Raw genomic sequence first — 25,565 nt, forward strand, 5'->3', positions numbered from 1 at the left:
ATAGGTTTAGTTTATGCTTTAATTTCAATTTAAGTCTTCAATTGGGTTGTAATTTCTTAATTCTAGTTTAGGTTTTAAGCCTTCTAGTCTAAGTTCTTAAGTTGATGACAAGACTTGAAGATTTAGAGGAGGAGGCCATGATAAGTTTATGCAAGTATTCAAGTTTTTTAATTATATTCATGCAAGCACATCCAGATTTTACTATCTAAACTCTCAATCTCATTCTTCGTCTCCTCTGTCTTTCTCTATCTTTTTCTTCTTCTCCCTCTATTTCTTTTATTTTTTTTATATGGTTGTGGTATGTGGATGCACTTTTATTCCCTTATTTCTTTTTATGTGATTATGAAGTGTGGCTATGTTTTTGTTATTCCTTCCAATTTACGTTAGTTTGATAGGTTATATGTTCATGTGTTAGGACGCCAATTTAATCCCTTAATTTTGTTAGATGCTTATGAGTTAGGATGCATTAATTTTCATTAGTTTAATTAGTTTAATTTAACACTTTAATTTGGTTCATTTTGCATTACTTTTAAGTTAGTTAAATAGAGTGGCGTATATCTCCTCGTGTTCGACCCGTAGCTACGATTGACCCGTATGCTTGTAGTAATTTTTAAACTCAAACAATGGCGAATGGTCATGTCGTGATGACCCCTGGTGTGAACGTGAGGGGCTTTCTTCTCGATAGGTTTGGCTCCACCCTGGTGTGTGACTTCCTCCTAGTCGACCTTGGAACATCGACCTCCTAATTGAGCCTTCTGAATTGGGTACCACGGATCGGTGCGATGGTGTTCTCCCACGGTCTGACCGTACTGGGAGGTCTACTGTTCTCCTAAGATGCTGGGAGGGATCTCCCCGCTGTCTGGTGTGCCTCTTTGACCTATCACCCCTGGGAGGTGTCCTCCTAGGGCTCTGCTCCCGTCGAGGATCTATCCTACGACGGTGGGATGTTGCACGCTGCCTCAAGTAATCGTGGAAGAGTTGTTAGTCACGAAGGATCTGGCGCTGCAAGTCGTTGATCTGACCTACAGTCGCCGGTGCATTGGGATCAGGTAATGGCTCCACGGTGGCTTCGATGGCTGCTTCGGGGTTGAGGTTAACTGCCTCAGCCTGGTGGTTCTCTGGGATCTCTTCCTCGTGAGAGATGTGGTCATTGACCCTGTGACGTGAGCCCTCTGGAGGAGGTGATCTATTCCCCTCCCTCGGGGCATTGTTGGTGGAGGGAGCAGTCTTCTTGCCTCGTGGTGCCATTACTGAACAGGTATGGAAACAAGCTAGTAGATATGATACTAGCGTCGTTCCCACAGATGGCGTCAATCTGTTGCGTCAGAAAATCGTTCAAGGGTCCTTTTGGGTGCCATAACCTGTAAAAGAACCAAGGGATGACAAAGGGGAACCGGTGTGGTTCCGGCCTAGGACTCTCCGATGCCAAAGTCAAATCTCCTGAGCAAACAAATGAATAATAGTATTCAAGATGAGTTAAGATGGGTAGAGTACCTTCCCTTTTATAGTGGCGTGTGGCGGTGTGGAGAGTCCCAGTTGGTGATGAGTAGTCCTCATAGTTGATAGAGTCCCTGGGTACCAGGGTTCATCCTTGATTGGTTGTCTTCCCATGAGACGTAGTGTCATAATAGACTTGATAGTTGTCTTCCCGTAAGACGTAGTGTCATGATAGACGTGATAGTTGTCTTCCCGTGAGACATAGTGTCCTGATAGACTTGATAGTTGTCTTCCCGTGAGACGTAGTGTCATGATAGACTTGGTATCCTTGATGGATAGACCAATCTACGTGGTAGATGAGGTTCCTAGTGTATGAGTCCGTCCAGACTACGTGACTGGTAGGCGGTGGCCTAGAGTCCTGGAGACAGTGCGTGTCTTGTAGATGTTGATGGTGGTACTTTGATCTACGTCTGCCCGGTACCCGTGCCTCAATCCATGCGTCTGTGCTTGCACATAAGGGTTGGCGCCCAAGGGAGGTCGACGCCCAAGGGGGGTTGGCGCCCAAGGGTGGTCCACGCCCCAAGGGGGTGTTGGCGCCCAAGGGTGGTCCACGCCCCAAGGGGGTGTTGGCGCCCAAGGGAGGTCCACGCCCTATGGGGGTTGGCGCCCAAGGGTGGCCGCAGCCAAGGGGGTTTGCGCTTATGGATGTCGGTGGTTGGCGCCTGCGCTTGGTCTTCTCTTGGCCCTGATATGGTCCACCTCCTTGGGCCAAGCACGTGGCAGCCTCTGATTGGTTGGTGTGATTTTGGGTTTATCAGTCGTATCACTATTACTACTCATTCTTAACTTCTTAAATAATTTAAATCCACTTAATTAAAAAAAGGGAAATTTCAATGTAAACTTATTTCAAGTTGTGCAAATTTCAATGTAAACTTATTTAATTATAATAATAAAATTAATAATTAATGAAGGGTATTTTTTCCGGCTTATTGATATTGTTGGAGGGTATTTTTGGTATGAAAGGATTTGTCATGACTTTTGAGTTTCTACACTTATAATATAGTATGATAGTATGATATATATATATATATATATATTTCACCTAAGAAAATAATGATCCTTAAAAAATTGAGGAGGTAAATTACAAATAGTGCTACTCTGCTACTCACTTTCGTCATTTCCATAGTCTTCACACAAGGACTGAAGTACATGCTTGTTGTATCAGTGGCCTTTGGCTCATTCTCTAGCTAGTTGCTTGTTCTTCTGATCTTTCTCTTGATTGCTTTCAGTAGAAGGTGGTGAAGGCTTCTTCACAATAGAAATTCTAACTAAATCCCCTGTTTCTAGAGAAACTTTTATCTTCTTGGAACCAATATTTGATGATGAAAGCTTCATAGATCCATCTAATAGAGTTCTTTGATCCCTGGGGAAAAATTGACTTTATGAGTTGTTGATCCTTTTATTCTGCCAATAATTTCTTCTCCCTTTCTTGATCAGCTTTGCGTTGCAAGGCCTCGAGGAGCACCCTCGCATCTTCTTTTACCTTTGCATGTCAAGATTTCATTGACTTCCATTCATCTAATGTTGCAAGATTGTCCATCTCTCTTTTTGAATCCAACGTTCTCTTTTCCGAGGAGGATTTCTCTTCTTCTTCTTCATCTCTTATCCTGTTCTAATCTTTTTGACCTTCCTCATCATCCTGATCTGCACGCCAAGGCTTAAAATCATAATCTAAATTTTGTGGATCAGTCTTCATCATCATTTCAGCAGAGCAGTTAGTGCATTTGAAGTAGAACCGGAATTTTCGAATTCCCAAATATGTCTCCCCAATAACATCTTTTATTGAGTTGAACTTTTTCCCCTTATTTATACAATTTCCCCAAGTTTATCGTACTTTAATTTGTTTTTTCTTCTTTTGCTGCTGCTGTCGCCTCCTCATCTTACAGGGAAGTTTTGAATGATCAAAATCTGGAGGGTAATATTTATTCAAAACCTTCCTCTCTCCCATCTTAATTTGCTTCTCAAAATTAGAAGAATTAAATCTAGCAGATTATGAATGAGGAATTAATGAGGGGAGATTGCCTGCCGAAGACTTCACAGCCAGGAGACACGGGAGATGGACGTGGAAGAAGCAGCACGGCCGACATTATATAATAGGGAAAATTGCCTAGATTGGAAATAGAATAACTAAACAAATAGAAATATCCATCGGAGATAACAGCTGCCTAGTGCAGTTGGTGAGCTATGGTGCTCTTCATGCCCATGCTCTCTAGGAAGTCTCTAAGTTCGAGTCTCCTGGCTGTTACCTTACCCCTCCCCCCCCCCCCCCTTTAAAGAAAAATATTTAAAATATCTCAATTCCCAAAAAAAAAAAAAATTCCATCCATACATGGTTTACGATGCACTGGGCAGTGCACGGATGAAGATTCCCCACTCTTAGGCCAACAGGCCTTGCCTAATATAGGTTTTTTAAATCCCAATTTTACTTTTATCCAATCTTCTTATTCGACGCCAATGCCATGAACCGGCAAGCAAGCAAGCATGGTTGATGGTTGCACAGGCAAAGATAAAAGATTGAAATTTAAGGGCAGAGGAGAGTAGAAGAAGCATTGTTATGAATATTTTGATGAATGATCTTGAAATGAATGGATAAGGATAGAAATCTTTCAGTTATAATTCTCTGATTAATGGGTACTGTTGGTTTGGTGTCTGATTAGTGAATTCTGTAAGCATGGAAATATGGTAGGAGAAGTTTTGGTCTAACTTGGTTTCACATATGGGATGTTATTGCCAAATGTGACAACTTATTGTATTTTTATTGATATGTTCTGTAAAATGGAAAATTTTAATTATGGCCATGGGTTATGTCTAAGGGTGTCAATCCGTCGGATTGATTTGGTTTTGATGGATTTGGAGTGGTTTCGCTTTGCTACTAGGCTAATCCGAAACAAAACTGTTACGGAATTTTTAATTTCGATTTCAGTTTAGTCCATTTTCTTATTGAATGAACTTTGTTATCAGATTGTAATAGGGTTACCATCGGGTTGGGTTTCCTATGTATACATACGAAAACCAGTGGGAAGATTTTGTTTTTGTTTTTTTTTTTAATTATAAAATTCTGGCTTTTTGGGGGGGGGGGGGGTTTAAGTTTCTTATCGGGTTGTTATCGGTCTGGTCTCGGTGTTTTATTGGCTTCAGTCAGTGCATTTGGTCAATCCCCAAATTTCTAATGGTTTTATAAAACCCTAATCCGAAACCAAACCAATAAGGGTTCGATTGGTTCAGGCTGAACTTTGACACCTTAGTTATGTTGTGTTTAGGGATATGACGCGTGCCGGAATACCTTCCAATTTATTGTTTATATTTGTTTGATTGATAGGCATTGCAAGGCTGGCAAGTTAAAAGTTGCATTCAAGTTGTATAATAAAATATTGAAGTCTTCACTTTCACCTAATGTTTGTTACTTATTGGTTGCCGCTGAGACCTGCCTTGGTGAATCTTGCACGGCAGAGTGCCAAAGGAAAGACATAGATACGACTGAAGTCGCACTCCGAAGGAAGAGGAAGACTCTTCAATGCCTAAATCAGATCTCAGAAGAAACATCAGTTGTGGAGCTTAAGAAAACAATCGGGCCGGCAAAGCAGAAGTGTTGTCAAATGGGACATAAGTTTCAAATAAAAAGCACTCATATTTTATACCCCTGACTATCTTAAGTTCTTAACTATAACAACGCTGTAAGCTTGAGTTTATTGTGGCCATATACTAATGACAAAATTAGATCCAATCTTTTGAGAGGAAGAATGGAAAAGGCTGTGCCACATGGCCTCTGTTGCGTCGCACGATGCAGTACTGCACCGTGCAATTACAAGAGAGGATAATGATTCCACTTTGCAAGGCTACTCGGCATGTGTCTATCTCTCTCTCTCCATTTGAAAATGACCCCTGCCCACCTCCGTCTTACACTCCCATTGGTGCACACAGCTAACGTGCAACGCACGTAACCCTTGCCCATTATACACATGAATTAGAATTCTTAGCTTCCTGAACCCAGCCTGATTAAAAACGAGGTTCTTATTTGGGTCATATTAGTGGTGTCATTACAACAATGGAATCAAAATCGGCCAATAAAATCCAGATCAATTTGAACCATACGTAATCGGTTCACTTTCAATTTTTCCGCATTTTGTTTAACTGAAAATCTGTTACAGCTTTCAATTTCTTCCTAGCTATAGATAATTTTTATTGACTCTGTAACAATAAATGGGCTCCTCATTGCAACGTTTTTTTGTTTTTTCTTCTCCTTTTCAAAAGTGTCCATCAAGAAACATATGTGTGATAAACCCAAATTCATACTGACCAATCGGGAGCCGCCATGTGTCCTGGCCTAAGGAGGTGGGCCGTCCCAGGCCCGACGGAGAACCAGCTCAGACATGAACCACAAGCACGATCACAGGCGTGGCCTCCAGGCGCGACCTCACCAGGCGCAGCCTCATCAGGCGCGGCCTCCAGGAGCGGCCTCACCAGGCATGGCCTCACCAGGCGAGTCCTCCAGGCGTGGCCTCATCAGGAGCGGCCTCATCAGGCGCGGCCTCACCGGGCATGGCCTCATCAGATGTGGCCCACGGGCGCGGCCTACGGGCGTGGATCCCTTGCGGGCACGGACCTTGGGTACGGAGCGGACTCGGACGTAGACCTGATCTAAAACCGGACCACTACCGCCGCCATCAACAAGACGTGCACCATCTCGAGGACTCTAAGCCACTGCCAACCAATCGCGTAGACTCAAACACCATGGACCTTATCCATCACACGCAAGCGTCTATCCACAAAGGACATCAACCCTACTGGGACACTACCTCCCTCGGGAGACCACCAACCAAGGAAGAACCCTGCTACCTAGGGACTCTATCGACTACAAGGACTATTCGCCATCAGCTGGGACTCTCCACACCACCACATCCCACTATAAGAACAGAGGTATTCCACCCCATCAACCCATCTTGAATTCTATTCATTCGTCTGTTTGCTCAGAGAGATCTAACTTAGGCATCGGAGAGTCCTAGGCCGGAACCACACCGGTTCTCCTTTGTCACCTTGGTCCTTTTGCAGGTTACAGCACTCGAGGGACAACCGAGCAATTTCTTGACGCAACAGATTGGCATCGTCTGTGGGAACGACGCTAGCCTTCATATCTACTAGCTCGATTCCACCATCACTCAATGGCACCACGGGGTAAGAAGACCGCTCCCTCCACCAACAATGCTGCGAGGGAGGGGAATGGATCACCTCCTCCCGAGAGCTCGCATCGCAGAGCCAATGACCCTGTCTCTCAGAAGAGGGAGGTCCCAGAGAACCAATAAGTTGAGGTAGTCGACCTCAACCCCGAAGCAGCCGTGGAGCCAACACTTGATCCCAATGCACCGACGATTGTGGGACAGATCAATGACTTGCAGCGGCAGATCCTCAATGACCAACGACTCTTTCTAGACTACTTGAGGTAGTGCGCGACATCCCATCGTCGTAGGGCGTTGCAAGCACCAAGGACGGACGCCGTCCCTCGACAGGAGCAGAGCCCTAGGAGGTCACCTCCCAGGGGTGACAGGTCAGAGAGGTACACCAGGCGCGCAAGTGCTACTCACCAGCGAGGGGACCCCTCCCAGCATCCCAGGAGAACAACGGACCTCCCCATTCGGTCAGATCATGGAAGGACACCATCACACAGATCCGTGGTACCTAGCCCAGAAGGTCTATCAGGAGGTCGGTGTTCCAAGGTCGACTAGGAGGAAGCCACACACCTGGGTAGAGCCAGACCTACCGAGAAGAATGCCCCTCACGTTCACGCCAGGGCTCATCGCGACGTGACCATTCACCATCCCGCCAATACTCAAGGCGAGAGGGGACTTCAAGAAGAGGACGAGAACGAGGTTGCAGTGAACGTCCGGCCAGACGTGAGGGACAGTCACGGGATGAAGAGCTAGACAAGAGACTCCGAGATTTAGACGAGAAGCTGGAGGGATTGAAGAAGTAGACCAAGGGCGAGACATACTCGATCCCCGGACAACATCCATTCTCGGTAGAGATCATGTCAGCATCACTCCCCTCTAGGTTCAGGTTACCCACCTTTGAACTCTACAGTGGTACCATGGACCCTAATGACCACATCAACTACTTCAATGGGATGATGACCTTATATGGGGGATCAGACGTGGTCTCCTGCTGAGCATTCCCTACATTCCTCAAGGGTGCCGCTACTTCGTGGTTCTCCAGACTAGGACCGAGGTCGATAGGTTCGTTCACAGAGTTATGTGAACAGTTCATCACTTGCTTCCAGAGCAGTGTCAAGCAGAAGAAGACCACGATCAATCTACTGAATGTGATACAGAATCCTGGGGAGTCCCTCAGGGAGTACGTCAGCAAGTTTACTAAGGAGTCCTTGGAGGTCCGAGACTTAGACGACCAGACCCAGCATGCAGCCTTGGCTGGGGGCATCAGGAACCTGGACTTGATCAAAGACCTAGCACGTTACGAGACCAGGACCATGAAGGAGCTTCTGGAGTGGTATATGGAGTTCGCCAGCATGGCCGAGGTACTGCAGGCTCGGAAGAAGGTGATCGAAGCCAAGCCACAAGATAACAAGAGGTCGATGTCGAATGACCACAAAGAAAGTAAGAGGTCGAAGACCGAGCGTCGACAGGAGAAGGGTGATCGCCCATCAGAAAAGATCGACCATCACCCAGAGAGGAGTGAGAGAGCAAGCAGCCCAGAGTTCACACCCCTGAACACCACCCGGTCCAAGATCCTTATGCAAATCCAAGGCTGTGACCTACTCCATTGGCCACGACCCATGCTAGCAGGATCTAAGAAGTGTAACCCCAAAAAGTATTGTCTCTTCCACAAGGAGAATGGCCAAGACACAGAAGACTGCTACCAACTGAAGAGGGAGATAGAGAAACTTGTAAGGGCGAGGAGCTTGAACAAGTACGTGAAAGGAAGACGTGACGGCCATTCGGGCCAAGGAGACAGAGGTCGTGACCAAGAAAGAGAGGAACCAAGAAGGGAGGAAAGGAGGACAGATCGGGACAGGGAGAGAGATTGCACAAAAGAAAGGAGAAATGCAGTAGAGCCAAGTGGCACCAAGGGAGCCCCCATCCTCACACTCGGAGGACCGGGGTAGGAATCTACCAGGAAGGCCAAAGCCCATGCCAGGTTTGTGGGAGTAGCAGAGAAGCCAAGCAAGGTAGCCAAGACCGAGACGATAATCTCCTTCTCAGATTCAGACTTGGGAGGTGTGAGCTTCCCACACGAAGACGCCCTAGTAGTGCAGGTAGAGATAACCAATAGACCAGTGCATAGGGTGTTGATACATAGGGTGTTGATAGATACAAGGGCGTCCGTGGACGTGCTCTCATTAGAACCCTACTGCCAATTTGGGTTCGGGGATGACCAACTCAAGCCAGAGCCCACCTACCTCCATGGATTTTCGGGCGCCACTGCCTCCATCAGAGGTACTATAGAGCTGCCCGTCACCTTCGGAGAGCACCATCGATAAGTGATCATCATGGTGAACTTCATGGTCGTCAGGTCCGTGGTGTCATTCAACGGCCTCTTAGGGCGACCATCTCTGATAGCCCTTAGAAGAGTCATATCGCCACTCCACTTGAAGATGAAGTTCTCCACCGAGAATGGGGTAGGTGAAGTCCGAGGAGATCAGAAGAAGGCCAGAGAATACTATGCCACCTTTGTTAAGAAAAATAATGGCAACACACATGGAATGACACTGTGCATGGAGAACCTGGTCAGCGACCAGAGAGATGAACTGACAGAGAGAAGAGGAAGGCCAGTGGAGGACCTCGTCCCATGGCCACTCAGCAAGGACGACCCTTCCAAGGTCGTACAGGTTGGCTCGTTATTGAGCAAGGAACAGAAGGAAGAGCTGGGGCACCTCCTCCAAGCAAACATGGATGTCTTCGCATGGTCGACCTTCGACATGCCAGGCATAACCAGATCCATAGCAGAGCATCGGCTACACATAGACCCAACCAGAAAGCCAGTCTAACAGAAGCGGCAGAACTTCGCCCTCGATTGACAGGCAGCTATCAAGGAAGAGATCGAGAAACTGAGTCAGCCAGGGTTCATCAGAGAAGAAAAGTTCCTAACCTGGCTCACGAACGTGGTCATGGTACCCAAACCCAACGAAAAGTGGAGAATGTGCGTCGACTACATAGACTTGAATAAGGTATGCTCAAAGGATGAGTACCCACTGCCCAAGATTGACTTGTTGATCAATGCAACCGCCGGACATGAGATGCTGAGCTTCATGGATTCCAACTCTAGGTATAATCAGATCCTCATGCATGAGGATGATGAGTCCTATATTGCATTCCGGACGAACAAGGAGAACTACTGCTCCAGTGTCATGCCGTTCAGATTGAAGAATGCAGGAGCTACCTACCAGAGGATGGTCAACAAGATGTTCGAGGAACAGATCAGATGCAACATAGAGGTGTATGTGGATGACATGCTCGTGAAGAGTATCCAAGCCCACCAACACCTGACCGACCTAGAGGAAGCATTCACAGTACTAAGAAGGAACCAAATGAGGCTAAACCCCACAAAGTGTGCCTTCGGTGTAACGTCAAGGAAGTTCCTAGGGTTTATGGTCTCAGTACGTGGAATAGAAGCCAACTCATCCAAGATCAAGGCCATCCAAGAGATGGCACCACCTTGGGCAGTCAGGGAGGTGCAGAGGTTACATGGAAGGGTCGCGGCCCTTTCAAGGTTCGTGTCACGGTCGGGAGACAAGTGCCTACCATTCTTCAAGAAGTTAAAGAACCTCCGAAGTCCTAAAGACTTTGTATGGACGGAGGAGTGCTAGAAGGCGTTCGAGGAGCTGAAAGAGTACCTAGAGAATCCACCACTGCTTGGGCGATCAGAGCCCAATGAAGAGCTGCAGATCTACCTGGCCGCCACCCCGATCGTGGTGAGCGCAGTACTGTTAAGGGAAGAGGGTAAGATATAGAGACCCATCTATTATGTCAGTCTTGTCCTGATTGATGCAGAGACCAGGTACACAAGGATCGAGAAAGTAGCCTACGAGCTGGTGATCGCGGCTAGGAAGCTACGACCATACTTCCAAGCCCATACTATCATAGTCTTCACTGACCTACCGCTGAAGAAGGTCCTCCACAAGCCAGACGTCTCCGGACGATTGATAGCCTAGGCAGTAGAGTTGAGTGAACATGACATCAGATTCCAACCATGGATGGACATCAAGGGCCAAGCTTTGGCGGACTTCGTCGTCGAATGCAACCTATCTGAGATTGAGCCAGAAGCAGAAGCACCAGAGGAGCATGATCGATGATCGTGGGAGATGTTCGTGGATGGTTCGAGTAACACAGCAGGAAGTGGGGCTGGCTTCATACTCACCAGCCCCGAAGGTTTTTGAATCCAGTATGCTCTTCGATTCACATTCCCAGCATCCAATAATGAAGCAGAGTATGAGGCACTACTAGCTGGACTCCGGGTGGCTAAGGCCATCCAAGTCACACACCTATCCATCCGGAGTGACTCCCAACTTGTAGTGAACCAGGTGAATGGAGAGTATGAGGTGAAGGTCGAGCGAATGGCGTTATACCTAGCACGTGCTCGAGCATTGATCGGGGGATTTCATGAAGTTCAAGATGGTTCGGGTTCCCAGGATCGACAATGCCACCGCCGACGCCCTATCCAGGCTAGCCAATGACGAGCTCCAAAACTTGGTCAGTGTCATCTACGTTGAAGTACTACATGAGCCAACATATCAGGAGAGGCAGGTCAATGAGATTGAGGAGGGGCCTAGCTGGATGGACCCTATACTCAACAACCTACAGAATGACGTCATACCAGAAGACAAGGTCGAAGCAAGGAAGATAAGGATGAGAGTTGCAAAGTACACCGTCCTGGATGTAGTACTATACAAGAGGGGGGTCACAGCACCACTACTCTAGTGCCTAGGACCCAAGGGAGCCAAGTACGCCCTGGCAGAGGTCCATGAGGGGATATGCGGAAGCCACATGGGAGGACAAGCTCTAGCCTACAAAATCCTTCGCCAGGGACTCTACTGGCCACGGATGCAAGAAGAAGCAATACGGCATGCCAAGACTTGCGAGCAATATCAATTGTTCGCCCCAGTACCCCATCTACCCGCCACCAAATTGACATCGATCCTCAACCCATACCCATTGGCATGTGGGGGGTGGACATCGTAGGCGATTTCACAGCAGCATCCGGGAATCACAAGTACTTGGTAATTTCCATAGACTACTTCACCAAATGGGTCGAGGCTAAGCCATTGGCCAAAATAACAGAAAATGAAATGGAGAAGTTCGTCCGTGACGACGTCATCTACAGGTTCAGGGTGCCAAGGATACTAGTCTCAAACAACGGGAAGCAGTTCAACAACCCCAAATTCAGAGCATTCTACCAAAGCTACAACATTGACTATCGGCCTTTCTCGGTAGCCTACCCACAGGCCAATGGTCAGGTGGAGGTGACAAACAGAACATTGCTAGAAGGGGTCAAGAAAAGGCTAGAAGGAGCCAAAGGGAAGTGGGTCGAGGAATAAATAAGCATCCTGTGGGTGTACCAAACCACAGTAAGGACACCCATAGGAGAAAGCCCATTCGGTCTAGCATACAGCACAAAGGCACTGGCACCAGTAGAGGTCCTCGCCATGTCCCATAGGGTACTGCACTTCAACGAGCGCACTTACAACGGTGGACTCCTAGCAAACCTGGACTTCTTAGATGAGGTCCGTGAGAAGGCACTCCTAAGGAACGTGGCATATCAGCAGCAAACAGCCAAGTACTATAACGCTAGAGTATGAGAAAGGCTCTTCCACCAGGGAGACCTAGTCCTAAGGAGGGCCAGTGGATCGCAGCCACGGAAGGAAGGGAAGCTATTAGCCAACTGGGAAGGACCTTACATAGTTTTCAAGTAAATACGTCCAGGGACATACCGCTTAAAAACTCCAGGGAGTAAGAAGATAGATCGTACCTGGAACTCAGAATACCTGAAGAAGTACTACCAGTAAGAGTAGCAGCGTTGAAGAAGCACCACCAGTAAGAGTAGTAGTAGCAGTAGCATTGTCGGCTGTCAGCCATGGCACACAGTAGGATTCCAGTTTTCAACGATAATTTAAAATTTTATTTGAGATGATTTAAAGTAAATAGTTGATTTTGGGATACACTCGTCTACTCCTAACCATCGGTTGAACACCTCCAAAACACCATGGTCTCCGGACCACCAACGCGCAATGCCACCAAGGTCCGCTGACCGTCGCAATGCCACCAAGGTCCACTGCAATGCCACCAAGGTCCATTGACCATCGAGGCTCAATGCCACCAAAGTCTGCTGACCACTAAGGCACAAGACCACCAAGGTCCGAGAACCATCAAAGCTCCAGGTCACCAAGATTGGATGACTACCAGGGCCGATTTCGATTGACCATACGCACAAATAACAAGAAACAGTACACGAGGAAGATAAGAATTTAACCATAAATAGCAAAAGAAAGAAGTCACAATAATTACAACTCGAGTTCAGAGTACACAGGTTCGACATGCAAGATACATATAAAATCAAGAAGCCTTCGCTGGGGGAGTCATATCCTCCTCTGGGGGAGATGCCATCTCAGCCTTAGGTGGGCGCGCCACACCCTCCTCCGGAAGAGCAGCGCCCTCATTAGGCAGAGTAACGCCCTCCTCGGGCACCACAGTGCTCTCCCCTGCGGGAACATCGAAGGCCGCAGCTGCAACCTAGGTCAGCGCCGCGATACCTGGGAATCGAGAGAAGTCATAACCAGGAGTCTCCTCAAGAACATAAGCGCCCAGGTCCCGGATCCCCACATCGTATATCTCTTGGTTATACTTATAGAATAGATCTGTGAGCACCAAGGACTTCTGGAACTCTGCCATAGCCCGCTCACCAGCCTCGGTTAACTTGACCTCACGACTCCGCCTCATGCCACGGAGCTCCTCCTCTAAGGCACGGATCCGGGCAAAACTCTCAGCCTCTATGGCAACAGTTCGAGAAGACATGACCCGGAGCTCCTCAGCTGTCCTCCTCTTGCTGGTGATGGCCTCCTCTCGAGCAGCTCTATGCTCCTGAAGCTCCCTCTCCATACTCCACAGCTTACGAGTCTACTGGATCTCCTAGAATGCAAAGCGCTCAAGACGGAGCACTGCCTCCATAGTACAATGCTGGACCTGCAACCGATGTAATCATTAAACACCCTCCCAGAGTGTGAGACACACAGTAACAACAAAAGTAATGGATTGAAAGGTATGACTTATCGAAGCCATGTCTTGATAGAGGGACTGCATCAGCATTGAGTGACTCATCCCCTACAAGGCTTAACGCTCAGCTGGAAGCCTCCGCAGATCCAACCACTCCCGTGATACACCATGATAAGTCAAGACAGCACCATCCTGGAGTTCCCAGGGAAGCACCAGAGAAGAAGGAGTCGACGGGTCAGTAGCCACACTAGCAGAAGAAGAAGCCACTCCCTTACCTCCAGCAGAGGGGGAAGTGGAAGGCCCTAGTGCAGCGGCAGCAGGACTCAGTTGCAGAAGCTTAACCCGTGGACCAGTCCTCACAGTACCGGGAGGATCAGGACCCCCCTTCCGCTTGGCACCAATGGCCATAGAAGGAGAAGGGGCAGGAACCGAAGAAGTGCCAGCATCCACAACCCCAGTAGAAGGAACACCCACAGGAAGGGCGGCCTGAGACACATCCCTCTGAGCAGCCCTCCTTCGTAAGTTGGCGCGGAAGACACCAATATCTGGTCGCAGGTCCACTGCATAACAATACCAAACAAAGACAATAGACAAAGTCAGCAGCGGATACACTAAAAGAAAGATACAAGTATAAAGATCAGGTATAGAGGACAATAATCTTACCAGAACTTAGCTTCCAAAGATACAGAAAGGCCTCCGAGTCCAGCTCATGGACGTTGAATGGATCACGTCCCAGACATCGCTTGAGGGAGTCACCCTTGAAGTCACTCAACTCAAGACCACAATTCACCCTCTTGAGGTCAACAACCTCCCAAGTGGTCCGCAGTGAACATCGGGGGACCGTAGCAAAAAAGAAGCGAACCCTCCAATACTTCACCAAACTAGTAATCCTCTCGAGAAGCTCGAAATGGTAACATCCACCATCCGCCTTCTTCAACATGTAAAAGTGCGAGAATAGGGAAACGGTGGCGGCACGCCCCCTCCGAGCAAAGAATACATAAAAGCCCAAAATAACCCTCCAAGAGTTGGGCAATACCTGCCCAGGGTGAGACGCCAGTGGTCTAACACCAACTCGACAAAATGGAAAACAAGAAAGCGAAGGCCATAGGAGAAGAAAATGAGGTAAAGATAGATCTCATCCACTCGATGAGAGAAGGCACGATCATCGGGCCCCGGGATGCGAAGTACTACCTCGAAAGGAATATGGAACTCCCGACGAAGTGAGGCCAAATCCAAGGTGGTCATGACACTGGAGATACGAGCCAACCTACTAGCAGGGTCAGTGACAGAAGGCGCTGCCCAGAAGTACTAGGACCTCTGCTCGGACTAGAGTCACTGGAAGGTCCCTCTTCCCCATCGTTAGCAGTAGGGCAAGGCAATGGGGGGGGTATCCACAGAGGAAGACGACCCCAAAGAAGGCTCCTCAGAAGACCCTACCATGACAGTGGCAAGATCAGAATCATTAGATGACGACATGAACAATAATGGAGTAGGCTACTTACTCAAAGCAATGATCTCCCAAAGTCAAGTGGCTAACGCTGGAAGGGGGAAGACAAGCTGCAACGATCAATAAGCAAATCCATCAGAAGGATTAAAAAAATAAAAGATGATGATGACAGGGAGGAAGGCTTCCATACCAGAAGAAAGTGGACCACGGGCGCGGCCTCGAGCAGGCGTGGACTCGGTGGGGCATGACCGGTGCGGCCTTGGTCAGACGTGGACTCGGACGAGCACGACCACACCACAAGGAGCAGGCATGGACCACCGGCGCTGCCTTAGGCGCAGCCTCAAGCAGGCATGGACTCGGGGGGCGCAGCCTCAGGCGCGTCCTTGGTCAGGTGTGGACTCGAAAGAGCACACACATAAGGAGCCGGCGCGGACCACGGGCGGGGCCTCGGACGTGGCCTCGAGTAGGCCTGGACTCGAACAAGCACGTCCTTGGGCGCGATCTCGGATGGGGTGCAGCCTCGGGTAGGCGCGGACAAGGACGGGCGCGACCTCTAGTGTGGCCTTGAACAAGCGCGGACTATGAGTGAGACCACAGATGAAGGGCGTGAGGTCGAGACACAAGCACTGGGCACGAGCACGAAGGGCAACACTAGGCAAGCTACCAAGCCAAGCAAAGGCCAATGGCCAAGAGAACAAGAGGTCACACTATCCTTAGCCACCCAAAAGCAAACACTTGGGGGGCACCAAAAAACAAAGGCTAAATGTAAGGAAGAGAGAAGGATTCAAAATGAAAAAAAGTGAAAAGCACAAAGCAAGAAAGAGATGATGAGAAAAAGTGAGAAGTGAAAAGTGAAAAAGGAAGAGAGAGGAAAGAAGAAATATATCTACAAAAAAAAAAAAAGAGAGAAAAGGAGAGAAAAACAACAAGGTGTAAGGAGAGGGGTTTGAACCCCACGACCTCTCCCACTTCACCAGAGGACTCACAGGTACACCCTCCAAGAGAAGATTATTTGCGGCAAGCCCCTCACCGATATAAAAATGAAAACATTACTCTCTTGAACACTCCGTTCCAAGAGAGTGGGGGGCAAATGATAAACCCAAATTCATACTGACCAATCGGGAGCCGCCACGTGTCCCGATCCAAGGAGGTGGGCCGTCCTAGGCCCGACGGAGAACCAGCTCAGACATGAACCACAAACATGATCACAGACCTGGCCTCCAGGCGCGGCCTCTAGGCGCAACCACACAGGCGTGGCCTCCAGGCGCGACCTCCAGGCGCGGCCTCACAGGCCCGGCCTCCTGGCGTGGCCTCATCAGGCACGGCCTCACCGGGCATGGCCTCATCAGACGTGGCCCACGGGCTCGGCCTAAGGGAGTGGATCCCCTGCGGGCACGGACCTTGGGTACGGAGCAGACTCGAACGTAGACCTGATCTAAAATCGAACCACTACCGCCGCCATCAACAAGACGTGCACCATCTTGAGGACTCTAAGCCACTGCCTACCAGTCACGTAGACTCAAACACCATGGACCTTATCCATCACACGCAAGTGTCTATCCACAAAGGACATCAACCCTACTGGGACACTACCTCCCTTGGGAGACCACCAACCAAGGAAGAACCCTGCTACCTAGGGACTCTATCAACTACGAGGACTATTCGCCATCAAATGGGACTCTCCACACCGCCACATCCCACTATAAGAACAGAGGTATTCCACCCCATCAACCCATCTTGAATTCTATTCATTCGTCTGTTTGCTCAGAGAGATCTAACTTAGGCATCGGAGAGTCCTAGGCCGGAACCACATCGGTTCTCCTTTGTCACTTTAGTCCTTTTGCAGGTTACGGCACCCGAGGGAGCACTGAGCGATTTCTTGACACAACAATGTGAAAGAGTAGCCATGTGGAAAGGTGATTCAGTCATTCTTATTGTTGGATATGTAAGAAACGGTTTGGATTGTTCACGTGTAAATTCTGGTCTTCATTCGTTTAATCACTTACCCTCTGGTGTATGTTCATGCATCCTTTAATAGTTTGGGTATTCATTTACACCCTTATAGGCATTTTTTTTTTCATTTTAAAAGAGTAAAATGTTGTAATTATCGGTCAATACCATAAAAAAGAGGTGTTAATCATGACACACAAGCCAAAAAGGTAGAAGAGGGAGGATAGGGATGCACAATTTTGAAGTACTAGTGGGATGACTCAATCCCAAATATGTGCAACAAGTTTTGGAATTTACCAATTGGGTCATTTGCAAAGACCTAGAGGCCGGCTAGAGCTAAAAGAACAGAGTTTGAGTTTAATTTTTCTCAAATTAGTGAGGCTCTTTTTTCTCAATCTTATCTAACTGAATTGATGAAATGGTACATTTTCCTTTTTATTTTTTTCACTCCTATTAATTTGAAGAATGATATTACAACACATCCTTACCCAAAAAAAAAAAAAAAAGGATTTTACAAGGCATAGATGTCATAAATTTTTTTTTAATCTTTTGATATACATATACTACTCCTACGCTACAACTCTATGTTCAAGCAATTTTACAAGGGAGGGGGGAAGCAGGGACATAGTTTTAGTAATTGGTATCAAATAGTCTGTATTGGTCGACACCGATACCGATTTGATATCAATTTTATCAATTTTTACTAATTTTTAAAACTTAATACCATGTGTCACTACCCTATTGACTGTACCACCAATCAAGGTCGGTATCGTATTGATACCAATTACCAATTCCGGCCATGTGTAGGAGAGAGAAGAGGTCCATCTTGTCGCACAAGGTGAAGGTCACTATAGGACTGACAAGATAAGATAACACATTGATGAATGAACTTAATTCCCAGGATTTGACACTCTAATTGGAGTGAAAGAGTATTTCAGACTTTTTTAAATAGAGGTCGGAGTTAGTGATGACATTCACTACTCCAAGAATCCATTCATATCGTGAAATCACCTTGGATGAAGAGATTCTCTTCACCCTAAGTGGCGGAAAACTTTCTATACCATGGCTTTTGGTGGATCTGAATCATATTTGCTTGCTCAGATCCTAATGTATATAGATGTGTATAAAAACTGATACTAGGTGTATAAATTTAAGGTTTAAGGAAGAAGTAGAATCCCTCCAACTATTGCCATATTTTTTTGTTTCAATTAATTTTGTTTCTTGGAAAAAGTTGTCATTTTTTTATTACAAAATTTATAGAAGAAGAACGAAAAATACTATAGGTGATGCAGACAATAAATTCACAAATGTCTAATGCCAATTACAATGCACATGCCAGAGAAGCTAGTAGACAAATTTTTTATATAGGGGTTGATATGCATAAAAATAGTACACCCATGGATGATTGACACGTGGTAAAAGATCAAGTCAAAAAGATAAATTTGAGCGGAAGCTACGATGACTCGTTGAGAATCAAATTGTCTCATCACATGGCCGCCACAAAGAGAGACTTTCTACAAGGAAGCTTTCCTTTCTTTGTTTCCTATTGGGAATCGGATTTCTTCACCCTACATTATATAAATAAGAAGGTATGGTACAAAATATGATACATTCAATAACGCTCAATTACTCTCACGCTTGTGCTCTTTTAATTTCCAATTCATACTATTGTTGGTCGGAGTTTTGATTTAAGAATTGAAGAGCCCCCCTTAAAGTCCGCTCTGATCCAATCTCTCTTGCTTGGTTCTTCGTTCTCAGTGCGCAGGTCCCTCCCAACATGATGATTCAGATTCCAATGGCAGTAGGGGTAATGGAGGGATCTTCCTTTCCTTCCCCCATAAATAAATAAAAGGAGAACTTTAATGAAAAGCTATCAAATAATTTTGCAAATCTGGGTTTTGGGGCAAAAAACTGAATCCGAATTGATTTGAAAAAATCACAATTTTTGACACCAAGAACAATTCAGGAAATAAACAATTAGCATGAAAAATCCAAGACTCCAAAAAGTTAGTTCTTACAAATAATTTAAGTTTTAAAATAGAGATTTACAAAACTTCATTATAAGTTAAAAGCAAAAGCAATCCATTTTTCACTCACAAAATTTTTAAACATAAAAATACAATCTCAAATTAATTTGAATCCAACCTTTTTTTCCATTATATTCTTAAATTGGTGAAATGAATTAAATCCAATTTTTTACTTATTTTTTTAATTATTTTTAAGCTCAAATTGTTAATAGTCATCTACAGAGAACATCACATCACTTTTATGCAATATAATGTCTTACACCAACGAAACACAAGTAACTTACCACTCAAACACTATAAAAGGCAGTCAAGGAAAAACTGAATACATAGAAATTAAGAAGCATTCAGACACTTCCAGAGAGACCATTGGAATGTACAAGCATCAGGAAGCGTTCTGCACTTGGGAGGAACGATTCGAGAGAGAAGAAAACACAGATTGAACTATAAATGTCTGCAAGAAGAAGCCTAACAATCAAGCTATTTTGTCCCGCTTTGGCGAAGCTGGTTCCATTGGCGGCTGTGGAAGAGCAACGGCTCGACCTCGGTTCCATTGCCCGGACCTTTGGACTCGACCCAGCGACGTTGAAGCTCAACGGTCACTTCATCAGTAGAGGTGTCGATCTCATCTCCTCGTCCGTCACCTGGAAGGCCCTCCTCTCCTTCTTCTCTGCTCGAGGTTTGTCTACAGGAGCCAACGATGCCGATGCTCTCATCGTCGACGGCAAACTCTGCAAGGCTGGAACCAAGAGTAGGCTTCTTCTTTCTTTCTAGATAAAATTTCAGTTTCATTGCTCTGGAGCTTTAATGGTTATTTGGGTTTTTTTAAATAGCTGTAATGAATTCTTTGAGAATGCTCTGGTAAAGGTTTTAGCACTTAACCGTCGATTTGGGTAGCTTATGTTTGGGAGAATTTTTGCTAACGTGTATCGATGAAATGGTTCTGCTTGCCTCTATGTTGTGAGTTGTAGCCCTCTTGTTTTAGTTTCCTAGGGAGAAAAATTGTTGGGAAGCATGGGCGCATGAGGCTACCACCACTGCGGGGTCTGGGGAGGGTTCTTAATATACGCAACCTTACCCCTGCTTTGCAGAGAGCTATTTCTGGACTCGAACCCGTGGCCACTAAGTCGCGATGGAGTAGCCTTACCATTGCGCCGTGTAAATTCTGTAAGAAGCATGTAGCTGAAAATTCATTAGACACTTGCAAATTGCTTGGCTCATGTATGTCATTCATAACTTTCAGAAAGAATAACCAACTGGATGATTAGTTTTCGCATGCAACCAAGAAATTAAATCTATTGGAAGGTTAATAGAGAGAAATATGTTCCATCTGAATTTCAAGATTTGATCAAGCTAATTTTTAGTCTCGCAATTAGACAGTGTGGACTGTTGGATTTGTGATATGATAGTGATGGGAATAGGTGGTATTTGTTTATGAGATGAAGAACATGGGAGTGCAAATTGTTAATATCCAGAAGTGTTGTATTAGTTGGATTGTAGTTGTTTTCCTTCCAGTTATTTGCAGTTTATAAGCATAAGTTAACTTTCATGAGATTCAACAGAAGTGGAAGAGGCTAAAGAGAGATATTATAACCAGGAGGAGGCAGATCCTCTGTTTAATTAGATCTATAATCTTTATATATATATATAGAGAGAGAGATGACCGTTTTTTCTCATTCTTGATTCTTAGTCTTGGAGTCATGCTGGCTTTTGGAGATGCTCAAGGGACATTAATTAAGAAAAGGAAGTCTCTCTCTCTCTCTCTCTAAAATGGTTATTGGAGTACATTGATTCCCTGCAAATTATCCCAAAGCCCCATTTGTTTTCAGTTGGAAGAGGGTGAAAAAATTCAGATGCCCACTTTATCTTATGTGCATGTAAGCAAATTTCTCAGTTCACTTTCTTCTTTCCACTTATCATTTGCAATTGATTAATTATAGTTCTTACTCATTCTAGTAGGAGAAATTTCGAGGTGCCTTTAGGGAATCAATATCAATGGGCTCCCCAAAAAATTTGTGGTTTTTCCTTGGACTAGACTGTTTTTAACAAGATGAACAAGTGAATCAAAGGTGTTGTAGCTTTTGAAGACGATAGTGATATTTTTTTCCCTGTTTTGCTCTTCATTTTTTAATTCCTATCTGATGATCCAGGACCTAATTGTGGGCTTGAGGAATAAAAGAATAAAAAGTGGGGATATATACGTTTTCTTGATTGATTTATGAATTTTCTTATGATTTTATCTATTCGATCATATGCTCAATGTTTTTCTCTCATCAAATCATATGAGTAGAAAAGATATCTGTTTAAATTGCAATGTTGCCACAGAATCAGCTTATTTTTACTGAATTACTCCAAAATTTTTAACTTGACTACACTGCCCTTGCCAGCTGCAATCAATCAACATTCATAATGAGAGGTTTTGCACTTTTTTCAGCCTGTTTGACAACCAGTAGTCAAAGGTGCAAAAGGGTTTTGGACCGAGGAGGTTTTACGAACTTAAATAATGTCCTTAGCAACTCAAACAAGTTGGCGTTTGCAAAATATATGTTGTACTTACGTTGTAAGCTGCTTTTTAAGGGTATTGATAACTCAATTTCCGCTGCAAAATTAATATAATGGTGGTGTTGATGACTTTTGTACCTACAAGTACACAGGTTTTCCCAATGTAGAAACTAACATTTACTATTTGTAATTTATTAGCTCATATATTCTTCTTTGTTATGGACCTTATGGTTGATGGTTTCAAATTTAGTGATCATATATGCTTTACCCAGTTCTATTGTCATCGTCCATAGAAAACTCACATAATTGAGATTGTACTTTGCTGTCCACATGCTTCAAACTTTTAATACAACGTCAATCAATGCTGGTGACAGAGATTCCATAGACTACTGATGTACCAACATATTCACATGCCAAATACTGCCCCTCTCCATACAGTAATCTTTGTATGGAGTTTATTAAATAGCAGCTTTGTTAAGTGCTAACCCCCCAGTTGCATCTCTTCATGATCATGTAACCGTTCAGATGGAGAACATGAAGATCACCAAAAAAATGAAAACAATGGTTTTGGTGATACAAGAAAGCCACAAGTGGAAGATGACAAGCTGCTGAACAAGAAAAGAAGATTAGGTTTGAAGCTTGATTTATTGTAGCAGTAGCATTCAGTAATGTGGACTGCAGTTCTTCCAAGTGCCAAATGTGTCATTTTCTGTGTAGTATCATTTGAAATTGAAATTCATTAATTTTTTCTGATGATATTAACATTTTTCTATTATTTTTTCAGGAAAACATGAAGCTCATCCAATAGCTGAGTGTAATGTCCTTGGTGTGAAAAGAAAGCCATGGCTAGAAAACACAAATCTGCTCAAGAGAAAAAAGATGGATCAAACAAACTCAGGTCCAAGAGAAACCTTCTTGTTTAATTGGAGTGACCTTATATGTGACTGCAATTTCGTTTTTTGTTGCTAATTAAAGTTTTGGTGAATTGATTGGAGGACCTGTGCATAGAGTATTTCCTCACTGATTCACACTGTTTAGAAAATAAGGTGTTCTTTTGGGGCATTTTCAGGTTCTCAAGAGAGACAACAACTCCCATCCTGTGCCATTCCGGATACCCAATTCAAATGCAGCTACATTTTGAAGCGGTCCAGAGAAGATGAGATGGTTGCGACTTCTCCTTGCAAAAGAGCAAGATGATGTGCCCTTTCCCTTTTTGTTGCAAAGAAAGTGCAAAATTATGGGTCTCTCTCCCTTCATTTTGTCTTTATTCTCTCCTCTACACACGACAGAGGCAAGTTCTGCAAAGTTTTAAGGTGGTGTTGAAATCCTATTCAAATCTGAAATAGAAGCAGAATGTAAAAAAGTTATATATCCGTGAACCTAACCATCATGTATGGAGGAGACCCAGTTTTTATGTAGTTAATCTGCTGCTTTAAGAATGAAGGGAATGGCTATAGCCATCATATCTTCCAAGTTCTTCCCCCCCCTCCCCCCCTCCCCCTTCTCTCTCCTCTATTTAGGAATGAGTAGTCAAGACTCGAGAACAAAATTTTGGCATCAGTATTATCCAATTTCTGGGGAGGGGTTGGTCTCCATTATATATGAGGCTCTAAGTATAGGGTGGGAGGGATAGGAAAGTGGGTATGGTGTAGTTGGGATGGAATAACAAGAACAGAAAAGAGAAGTCAAGTGATGGGAAGAGACTGTAGCATTCAACCCTATATTAAGGGTGTTAAACGGTTCGGTTTCGGGTATTTGGTTCGGTTTTTGTTCGGTTCCATGACTTGAGGGTGTGACCCAAAATTGAACCGAAAACCGAGTTGGTTCTAGGACCACCAATCGAATCCGAACCTGTTCGGTTCGGTTCGATTATAGTTCTAATTCAGTTTTCAAATACGATTTCAATTCGGGTCTAATTCGAATTTGGATTACGGTTCTAATTTGGTTGCACACTTGAAGACTTGAAGTTGAAGAGTTGAAAAAGGAAATTGAGAAAGGGAAATAAAGAAAACTTGGAAAGTGGAATGTGAACAGTCATTAGGTTAGATGGTTACCAAAAATACAAAAAAAATTCACAGAGTTTTTAATTTTCCCCTATGAAGAGTGACATATAAATTTCATTCCATTGGATAGTTACCAAAAAAAACAATGAAAACATAGGAAAGTGGAATATTTAAAGTCATTTGGTTAGATATGGTTACCAAAAAATTTAAAATATATATGGCTTTGGATTAAATGGTTTATTCGATTTGGTTTCGGTTCAAATCGACGGGTCTTGGCATGAAACCAAAACCAAACCGAACCGAATTAGAATACCATATACCATAATCGAAACCAAACCGAATTAATTCAGTTAGACTCGGTTCGGTTAATTCGGCTCGGTTTTGGGTTTGGTTTTCGGTTTGGTTTTGATACCCTTACCCTATATCATTTGCTTGGGTGGGAATGTATACTCAGTGCACGAGGTTTCTGCCTCTGCAAGGTCCGGGGAGAGTCATATTGTACAGCGGATTTACACCCAAAAACAAAAATCTAGAAATTTTCTGTTTTTGTAATTGAGGATCGCTTTTAGGATTCTTGAAGATTCTAGTATTCACAAAGTTGTGATCAGCTACCCACATGGGGAGTAGTGGGGGACAGATCCCAACCCTCCATGGGCTGTGGGACCCATCTCTGATCCCTCTGCTATTCTTCTTCATCTCTACTCTCTTTCATGTTCTTTATTATTTATTTTTTTTGGTTTATTCGTCTTGGAGTGCTCGGTCACTGGTTTTCAAGAGTCCTATTTCAAAGATTGTTCCTCTTGAATCAATCGCAAGGTCTAGCTTGGGTCTAAATTTTGTTCTAAAAATAGGCAAAAAGGTTGCGGTACGTCTTTAAGAATTAGTTTGGAAACGTTCTTCTCTCATTACCGTCGATTTCACTAAAAAAATCTGAACCGTAAAAGTGTATGAGTCTGCTTACTTAGGCTGTGTTTGGTAACGGTCTGAACAAAGAACGCTCGTTCTTGACTAGAAATGTTCTTTTGTGTTTTTGGTCTAGAACGGCGTTCTGAGACCGAAAATGACCGTTTGATAACGTTCTCAAGAACATTGTTCAGAACGAAAATGGTGTTTGATAAAATCTGTTCTTCCCTATTTGATGTTAATTATAATAGTGTCATTTCTTTGTCAATTATACCAAAAAAGACTTGTAAAATCCTTTTCTCTTACCAACCTTAGCATAAAATTAAAATATCTCATTAACATAACCAAAGTAAGTATAAAAAGATGTCAAATTTCAAAGATGCCATTAAAATTGGGTTCTTGAGTGGATTAGTGGCATAACTAACTATGTTATGAATAGTTGAATAAAGAGGGCCTTGGTGGACTTGAACCACCATCCTCTTGGAACATGAGCATGTTCCAAGTGCTCTACCAATTTGAGCTAAAGGCCCATCAAGTTGTCAATGAATTAACACAACATATTAAACCAAATTATATTCTCCATTCTTTTGGATTCTGGAAAGCCAGGAGATTCCATAGACTGAATGATCTTAACTAATTGAAGCACTTGGCTATTTTGGACATGAGAAGTAAAGGAATTTTTTGTTTTTCAAAGAAAAGGCAATTAGTACAAACAGAAAAATGGTGGTGCCAATGCCAGAACCTTTTGAAATTGGTCCTAAGAGATAACATAGATGGGCCCTGCTCCAAGAAGTATGACTAGAGGGGCCATCTTAATTCCTACTCTAGTTTAATAATGTGATTTTCTCACCAATGAAGTTTAACCAGTTGTACAGTGGAGAAATTGGCAGAACCATAGGCTCTGTTTGGTTGCAAGGAAAGTGAAGGGAAATATTTTCATTTTCCTGTAAAACATCTCACTTCTGAAGGAACTATTTGCATTTCCCTTAAAACCAAACACCAAAAATAATGTAGGAAAAAGAAA

General features: G+C 44.6%; 1 protein-coding gene and 1 pseudogene across 1 annotated transcript; one reads left to right on the plus strand and one right to left on the minus strand.

Moving 5' to 3' along the window:
• Positions 1-2,761: 2,761 nt before the first annotated feature.
• LOC122638772 lies at positions 2,762-3,445 on the minus strand (annotated as a pseudogene).
• Positions 3,446-19,563: 16,118 nt separating this feature from the next.
• Positions 19,564-23,091, plus strand: LOC122638773. The gene is made up of 4 exons (XM_043831621.1): positions 19,564-19,884; positions 22,143-22,265; positions 22,420-22,533; positions 22,705-23,091. Exons 1-4 carry the CDS (start codon positions 19,584-19,586, stop codon positions 22,830-22,832), a joined length of 666 nt encoding a protein of 221 aa, XP_043687556.1. The 5' UTR covers positions 19,564-19,583; the 3' UTR covers positions 22,833-23,091.
• The last annotated feature ends 2,474 nt before the right edge of the window (positions 23,092-25,565 follow it).

Source organism: Telopea speciosissima, chromosome 9, assembly GCF_018873765.1.
Source record: "Telopea speciosissima isolate NSW1024214 ecotype Mountain lineage chromosome 9, Tspe_v1, whole genome shotgun sequence".
Classification (NCBI taxonomy): Eukaryota; Viridiplantae; Streptophyta; class Magnoliopsida; order Proteales; family Proteaceae; genus Telopea; species Telopea speciosissima.